Here is an 8,669-nt window from a genome sequence, read left to right as displayed (position 1 = left end):
TCATCTCTTGAAAATGAAAACTGAATTTAAGATCTGCTTGTCTCAGATTTACTGATTGCGGTCTATGCTCAATCTGTTTACTCAAGTCTTAAGTGGACACAATTGCTGTATGCATCATGTTGCTTAGAGTGTTGGACCAGTAACCGAAAGGTCGCTGGTTCGAATACCCGAGCTGACAAGGGGAGAAATCTGTCGATATGCCCTTGAGCAAGGCACTTAACCCTAATTTGCTCCAGGGGCACCGTACTACTATGGTGGACTCTGTAAAATAACACATTTCACTGCACCTATCCGGTGTATGTGACAAAACATTTATTACACAAACGTGACAAACACACCCGGATACAAATGACAAAAGGCAATATTGTACTCCATTAAATAATCTCATTAAGACCTTACTATTAAACTCTCCTAACCTGATCGACAAAAGCTGACACGTACAGAGTTCCACCATCACAGAACACAGCGAACCAACCACACCCAGGCCAGACCAGTTGTCACATTCGGAATGTTCTAGGTGCTGCCCTTGTTAGCAATGGCAGCATCTCAAATCCATCTTTCCAAGCCAAACCATGCACACCTTTGTCCCGCTTGGGTATTACATTATTTAAAGTACATAAAGTGTCGTTTTAAAACATATCTTTGTTCTTTTGTGTTTTAGGGCCATTGTAATAAAAATTTGCAAACAAGATTGTGACAACTTGTAGGCTAATTTCTAACCTCTGACACAATTTTATACTGGAAATATAGAAACTATGTATGCTTTATATTACTGTACACTTACATTTCGACCCTCCAATAAAATAGTTATGATATAAGTCTGTTTCTGTTTTAAGACAGTGCCCTGACACTTTGACTGGAGTAAATTAATCTGTTTACATCCTATTCAGTAAACAACATGCAGTACCTAAAACCCAAATAAGTTATTCACTATGATTTTGTTCCTGGCAGAACCTCTAGATTAATGTTAAGCACAGGCATACTCAGGCAAAACTTTAGCTATTGGGGGCCCTAAGCGAGATTTGGTTGGGGGGCCCCCCCACCAAGCGGGCCATTTTTTTTGTGCCCCACCCCCTGAGGGTGGAGAAAAATATATTTTAAAGTAATTTCCTGGAAAACATTTTGCCATGGGGTGTAGAGAAAAATGTTAGCATTTTTAAAGCAAGTTTACTGCAGTTCTATACATTTTGCCATGGGGAATAGACATTTTTGCCATACATTTCATGCAATTCTACTGACTTTGCTGTTTTAAAGCTTATTTCCTTGCAATTGTTTCCCATTTTTCCATGGGATGGAGAGACATTTTAGCAGTTTTAAAGCCAATTTCCTGCAATTCTACACATTTTGCCATGTTAATGATATCTGAGTGAGAGTGACTAACAAAATCAAAAAAATTGTGGGCCCCCTAGAAGTCAGGGCCCCTGGGCAAGTGCCCTGTCAGTATTTGGCCATGATTACTACAAGTTTAGATAACTGGCTAGACTAATTTACCAATCAAAAAATTGTTAGACGACATGGCTAATTGGAGTGACTGACAAAACAAGAGAAAAACTGCTAATGCACAACCAATTTTCAAACTTGCACCTTGTGTATTCTACTAATCTAACTCTCAAAAGTAATTTGAGACCCCGACGGAGTTCCAAAAAATGTCTGCCGAATAAGTGAATATTGAAGGACAGCAGGCCCCAGGATGTTAGATAAGACTTCAAAGCTAGATGTGTCTGTTGTTTAGTGTCGTCTGAGAGGTGACCATGGATGTCCAGGGTCTCTCTCTGCGTGTCACAGACAGTTTATTCCCCTGTGTGAAGGGGGGCAGAGCCTAAGGAGAAAGCTATGTTGTTTAGGGGACAGGTGGGGGATGGAGTGCCCCCCGTAAGAGTAGGCATAGGGCTATGGTGGCTCTATTTGACCTGCAGGGTGTCACTATGGTCAGTGGGGTGGGGGGCGGGGAGCAGGGGGACAGGGCAACTGGCCTCAATGAGGGCGGGGTTGAGGATAATGGGGAGGGACATAGGGGGCACGCCCCCCACCTGCAGATGGGAGGCCAGGGGCTGCAGGATGAGGGGGGACTGACTTGTGGGGGACTGGATCAGTGGGCTAGAGATCTGGGGAGACATCTTCACTGGGGTGGGCATGGGGGGAGTCGACGGGGGCACTGGAGATGATCTGTCTGTTCCTGGAAGAGAAGAGAGGACATTGATTAATTCACTGATTGCTGGCTATGAAACTGACATTGACTAAATTGATCGTTGGCGTTGGCCAGATGTCTTCTTTGACTGGCCACGTTAACATGGTTACCGTTGGTACTAGGTGGTGGGGGACCTTGGGGCGACACTGGTCTGCTGGAGGTCTTTGGCTCTGTGGGGGCAGCAGGCACTGGCACAGGAGATGGGGCCTGAGCTGGGGGTGGCGAGGCTGGGGGGCAGGGGGCAGCCAGCTGGACAAGCTCCACTGGGGGACTAGGAGGAGGATCTATGGACACAGAGCACATACAGCCATTACATTTCAGAGATCTAGCATTGATGTATATAGCAGAACACTGAAACAAGACTAAGTATAAATCATGAAAAACATGTAAGCTGTGTTTTCGAAAATCCGATTTATGCTTGATCCGGGAAAATGCGGTCCATAGGCTCCGTACGGAGGGTGTGATGCAAACGCGGAGCCTCCGTAGGCCTGCAGAGGCCAAATCAAGCTCCGTATTGCATCGCCATGTGCATCCCACATTTTGTAAGGTTTCCATATAGCTCCCCATTGACATGATTGGTTGACGGTAGGTGGGGGCGGTATGTCCTGTATAAACAACTCACTTCCTTGACAACTTCCTTCACAACAGCTATGCTCCGCGAAGCGCAAGAAGTATGGAGGCCCTGACTACTGCAGAGGCCGCATCGCAGTAAATGCTGTACTGCCAATACAGATCCAGATAACCTACCTTGTTAACACTCAAAGCAGAGTATTATTCTGAGAAAACAGGGCCTTAATAGAAGCAGGTTTGCGGTCCAGTACCTGGTTGTGGTATGACTGTCTGTTTGAAGAGCTCCTCCCGGAGGTTAGGCAGGAAGCAGTCGATGCGTTCCCAAGTGATCTCCCACAGGTCAGAGTATCCCGTACGAGAGTCAGCGCTGTGGAAGATTCCTGCTGTGTCCATCACCAGCAGCATGTTCTTCAGAGACTCTGGGATGGCCTCCAGCTGGGGGGAGGGGGTGATAACAACCAGCCAATTAGCCATGCAATCACACACATAGATGTGGAAAAAACACTGCTTGAAATGAGCTGTATAGGAATAAACATGAATTATTACTTAAAGACCAGTATTTGTTTTTCTTTCTTTTTGTGTGCCCTCCTTTGAGTTTACCACTCAGATTAGAAGCACCTGCGTTAATAGGAGTTGAAATCGACACGCGCTACTGTGTAACAGCAGACATCCTTACCAGCAGGTCACTGGAGCCAGCGTGCATGTACTTGTCCATAAAGTCCAGGATGGTGAGCCACAGGGCAGCGAAGGTGGACAGAGACAACAGAGGAGAGAGGTGCTGCAGGAACACCTAGGGGAGAGCAGAGCAATGGAGAGCAACAGTGAGATATGCAGAGATGGCATGGGTAGACAGGCACACAGCATATTATACTATCGCTGTTCAGGCAGATGAGAAGTGCTAGACAGTAGAAGGATTTAGCAAATTATGGCAACTTCTCAACAACAACAAAAAATAACACCCCAAAGGCAACAGACAGTTGTAGGAGAGTCTAAACCTGTGGTCTGAACACAGTCTGACAAAATATCAGATTTCACACTTTGAAATGGATGCCTGTTGTGTGTTGACTGAACTCTGACCTTTGACAGCAGGGTGCAAGCCCTCATCCTGGTCTCCTCCATGCCACACACGTCTGCAGGGCTAATATTGTCCAGAAGCTTGGTCAGCAGGGGGAACAGCACCTGGGAGCACACAGTACACAGTACTTAAAACACAGTTAACACTGACAACGCTCAGATTAGACAGTCAGACCACTTTACTTTTCCACATTTTGTTACGTTACAGCCATATTCTAAAATTGTTTTAATAGTTTTTCCCCCCTCATCAATCTACACACAATACTCCATAATGACAAAGCAAAAACTGGTTGTAGAATTTTTTTGCACATGTATTAAAGATAAAAAACTGAAATATGACATTTACTTAGGTATACAGACCCTTTACTCAGTACTTTGTTGAAGCACCTTTGGCAGCGATTACAGCCTTGAGTTTTCTTGGATATGACGCTACAAGGTTGGCACACCTTTATTTGGGGAGTTTCTCACATTCTTCTCTGCAGATCCTTTCAAGCTCTGTCAAGTTGGATGGGGAGATTCGCTGCACAGCTATATTCAGGTCTCTCCAGAGATGTTCAAATCGGGTTCAAGTCCAGGCTCTGGCTGGGACACTCAAGGACATTCAGAGACTTGTCCCGAAGCCACTCCTGCGTTGTCTTGGCTGTGTGCTTAGGATCGTTGTCCTGTTGGAATTTGAACCCTCTCCCCAGTCTGAGGTCCTGAGCGCTTTGGAGCAGGTTTTCATCAAGGATCTGTACTTTGCTCCGTTCATCTTTGCCTCGATCCAGACTAGTCTCCAAGTACCTGCCGCTGAAAAACATCCCCAAAGCATGATGCTGCCATCACCGTGCTTCACCATAGGGATGGTGCCAGGTTTCCTCCAGACGTGATGCTTGGAATACGGGCCAAAGAGTTCAATCTTGATTTCATCAGACCAGATAATCTTTTTTTGTTTTTTTATTTATATACATTTGCAAAAATGTCTAACAACCTGTTTTCGCTTTGTCTTTAATGAGGCATTATGTGTATATTGCTGAGGAACATTTTTTATTTAATCAATTCTAGAATAAGGTTGTAACGTAATTTTTGGGGGGTCAAAGTCAAGGGGTTTGAATACTTTCCGAAGGCACTGTATTTCCCACTTATTTTAGAACGTGAGATTTTTCCATAATACTTATTTGCCATAGAAGCTAGGATTTGGCCTCAAGTGCCTACTCTTTTAATGAATCGTCTATTTTCAGAGGAACCATTCAGCAGCCATTCTTGTGACCCACTATTCCCCATACGCACACCAATTTCCAGTGGTCCTCCTAGAATGTGGAAAATTATGTTCAGCATCCTCCTCTCACCTTGTTGAAGCAGGACTCCCACTCCACAGCATCTAGTGTCTGCAGGTCATGGACCAACAGTGCCCTCTGGAGGTAGGTCAGGGCCTGCATTCGCACCAGCCTCCTGGCGTCGCAGCACAGCCAGGCTATCCCTATAGGGTTCACACAATGTATGGACACTTGAGCTAAGACTGGCTATAGTGGAACGAGAACAAGATCACTGAGTCCACTAAGTCCATTCTCTCAGGGGTCATCAGTGAATTAAGGGGACCTAGGGAGTTATTTTTTACATTCAAGCTTATATTTAGATGAATCTCCAAATATTAGTTATCAGTTCCAATATTAGCAAAAAAAATATTAACATGTGAAAACCTTGTCCACGAAAACAGGAAATGAGCATTTGGCTTCACAAAATAACACACATTGACACTTAAAACATTCCTCCAATGACTACGAAACAATGATAAATTGTGTTTATTAAAGTTTAGAGGTGCCTTTATTTAAATAGGTTATAATGATAGCAATGGGGATAAAGTCTCTGACCTTGGAGCAGTGGGCACCAGCAGCTGGTCCACAGTGTCTGGGAGTCGGCCTCAATCTTCTTCCCTACAGGCTCCAGGCGGCGCTGCTCCTCTGCCCAGGAGCTGTAGATGCCGGAGGCCCTCGTATGCAGCGTGTGCATCAGATCTAACAGCTGAACCAGGGGGAAACACGGAACTCCATGTCAATGTGGTCATTGCTAATCTAATTACAGCTTGATTCTAAAACACGATTGTATGACTTAATGTCTGTATTGTCTTGCTGGCTCCAAGACACATACTACAGTATATTTACATATCTATGGCTGCGTTTAGACTGGCAGCCCAATTATGATCTTTTTTCCCACCAATTGGTCTTTGACCAATCAGATCTGAAAACGATATAATGTGAAAAGATCTGAGGTGATTGGTCAAAATACCAATTAGTGGGAAAAAAGATCAGAATTGTGCTGCCTGTCTAAATGCAGCTTAATATTAGTGTCAGTCGTCTGAGCGTGAATACCTGATTCGTGCCAAATGAGTTCTGAAAAGAGATGGCAGTTATTGCTGACAGATCACGTAACTTTGACTCACTCATATAGGGCCGGGATGATACCAGTATCGCGATACTTGTTAGTGCCGTGGCAAGGAAACAAAACGCAAAGCAGATTTAATGCTGGAAACAAACATCATTATGTTGTCATCCAGAGTCACATTTACAATATTTTACATACAGCCGGTTTTTAACAGACCAAAGAGTTTGGTCTGCTTTGTGTTTGAATTTTTTGCCAAGGGAAAAATATTGCGATAGTGGTATCGTCACCGAATAGGATTAAACACCGCCAGAACATTGCTTAATTGCCATGACAACCATAGTCTGTCACTCAGCCCTCAGTCTCAATTGAGTATGCAGAGAGAGAAAAGACAGCTGAAATCTCCCAAAATTCCCACCTTTCCCCGCAACCCCACCTCCACCCCACACACCTGAGAGCAAACCTGGGGCTTATTCAGGAGGGCACAACGTTACAGAACGTTCAGAGAGATAATTATATTGTGTAGAACAGACAATCACGTCTGTTGTATAGTTCTGAACATTTCATCCAACCGAAAGGAGCCCCTGAGCTCTGAGATCAAGGTAGAAGGGAAAGAGGGCTGTGGTACTTACGTCCTGACTAACCTGTAATGACACCGTGTGGTAGCTGGCAGGGACCCCCTCGTCCTCCTCGTCGTCGCTATGGGAACGGGAAAGCCTCTGGTTGGAGGCCTTGGCGCGGCGGGATGCCCCCTCTTTGTCCCGGGGCTTCCTCCTCACACGGGACTTCTGGGAGTCGTACTTGTGGTTCTTCTTCTTCTTATAGGTCCTGTAGCCTGTAGGTCAGTGGAGATGGAGAGACAGTTGTAGCCATTGTTACAGATATATCCTGAATAATTATCTTAATTTATATTTCTACAGATGTCATATTTTGACGGGTATGACTTAGCGCTTGGGGAAAAATGCATTCCTTTTATGTTAAACCAGGCAACAAAAGGCTATATCAACTTTGAGTAATAGCAGGTTTCAGGGCTGTGTGGTTTCCATTAGCTTCCATATAGATAAGCGCTGTGCTTAACTGAGGTCCTTGATCGACCAAACTTTATTATTAAGTGTGTAAAGCCGTGTTGACAGCAAGTATCTAAGGGCCTGGAGCACTGGGAGAAATGAAAAGGCTATCAGTGGTGCCATGCCTGCAGAGTGCACCAGCACCACCTTCCACTGTAATCCCGGCTTTACTTTAGTCGTTTCTAGATCAAATCAAATCAATCTAGATCACTAACAGACTGCTGTTGCTGGGGAGAAGGGAAGTGATACAGTCCTCAATTAGAGGGTTGGTGTGGAGGAAGCAGGTTAGTCACTCTATAGGCATGCCTTTGGATCCCTTTCCAAAGGGTTTTGAGACTAACCACCAAAAATAGCAAACTGTCAAAGCTTAAATTACTCAAGCATAGTTTGATGACATGTGTTAGCTTGGAAAACAGCATTGATGGAAAGAAAGGCAAATACAATGCCGAATTCATTGTTGGAAGATTTCTAGTTGTTATGAAAAAACTAAAAACACTTTGGAAAGACAGAATACAAAATGAACCTCAAACAAGTATTTATGTCAGTCAACAGAAAGCCATACCTCCGTTTAGGCTGGCCTCCACAAACACCCGGATGGCCTTGACACACAGCTCAAAGTTCTCGGGGGTGACGTGTGCAGCGTCGCGTACTATGAAGGAGAGGGACTCCACACACTTGATGAGAGACTTGGTGTCGTGGAAACCCATGTCTTGACCCAGGGTCAGGCTGTACTGGTTCACTAGAGGGTTTAGCAGGGTCTTGGAGCCAGAAGCCGCTACCTTGCTGATGTCCAGGTCGTCTTTCCCAACCTGCCAATATAAACACACTGTGTGAGATGTGCCGTATGTTGAGGCATTGAGAGTATTGACTGACATTGATATGACAAAATAACACACGAGTTTCACTATTACTCTCGGGCCTTCCACAATAAGCAGCGTAAAATAGTATCAATGCTATGACGATCTCTGGAATTGATCGTCTGAGCACTTAAAAGAAAAGCGTGTGCCCGTGACGTGGAAGTGTGTGTAGGTGGGGGCTCATACCACCAGCCATCCGCTGCTGGTCACGTCCACGTCAGTGACAGAGCGGTGCATCCTGGACTTTCCGTGCTCCGTGTAGACCTCAGAGTCAGAGGTGTACCCCCGGTCCAGACTCACCTCACTGGGGTGGTGGAACGACAGCTCACTGTCCGACTGGGCACCTGGAACAAAGGTGGAAACGGGACATGAAAACAACAGTTTAGCAGACATAAAAACGCACCACTTAAAAATGTGGATGTGTGCCCTGTAATACAACAGCTCAACTGTTTGTATAAAGTCAATACAATTGACCATAAACTTGTAGATTTTTTTTCTCAGCAGCTAAGGACAACAATGTAGCCTACCATTCCACGTGATGGTGTGTGTAAGTAA

At 45.0% G+C, this 8,669-nt stretch overlaps 1 protein-coding gene across 6 annotated transcripts in view; it reads right to left on the bottom strand.

The window, feature by feature from the left end:
* Positions 1 to 297: 297 nt before the first annotated feature.
* The window catches only part of LOC129851477 (Golgi-specific brefeldin A-resistance guanine nucleotide exchange factor 1-like), a 129,039-nt gene continuing 120,667 nt past the window's right edge, over positions 298 to 8,669 (bottom strand). For 4 of the 6 annotated variants that reach the window (XM_055918099.1, XM_055918056.1, XM_055918063.1 and 1 more), the window contains 10 exons: positions 8,301 to 8,458; positions 7,820 to 8,066; positions 6,823 to 7,025; positions 5,683 to 5,833; positions 5,161 to 5,291; positions 3,836 to 3,937; positions 3,435 to 3,548; positions 3,010 to 3,193; positions 2,299 to 2,472; positions 298 to 2,176 (listed from right to left, as the gene is read on the bottom strand). In XM_055918099.1, coding sequence (XP_055774074.1) covers positions 1,902 to 2,176; positions 2,299 to 2,472; positions 3,010 to 3,193; positions 3,435 to 3,548; positions 3,836 to 3,937; positions 5,161 to 5,291; positions 5,683 to 5,833; positions 6,823 to 7,025; positions 7,820 to 8,066; positions 8,301 to 8,458 — 1,739 coding nt within the window. In that variant the 3' untranslated portion in view covers positions 298 to 1,901. The remainder of the gene's footprint in view (positions 2,177 to 2,298; positions 2,473 to 3,009; positions 3,194 to 3,434; positions 3,549 to 3,835; positions 3,938 to 5,160; positions 5,292 to 5,682; positions 5,834 to 6,822; positions 7,026 to 7,819; positions 8,067 to 8,300; positions 8,459 to 8,669) is intronic. The other 2 variants (XM_055918071.1, XM_055918090.1) reach the window with 1 other exon arrangement.

The sequence above is a fragment of the Salvelinus fontinalis genome, chromosome 1 (assembly GCF_029448725.1).
Source record: "Salvelinus fontinalis isolate EN_2023a chromosome 1, ASM2944872v1, whole genome shotgun sequence".
Taxonomy (NCBI): Eukaryota; Metazoa; Chordata; class Actinopteri; order Salmoniformes; family Salmonidae; genus Salvelinus; species Salvelinus fontinalis.
This window is presented reverse-complemented; position numbering and strand designations above follow the sequence as displayed.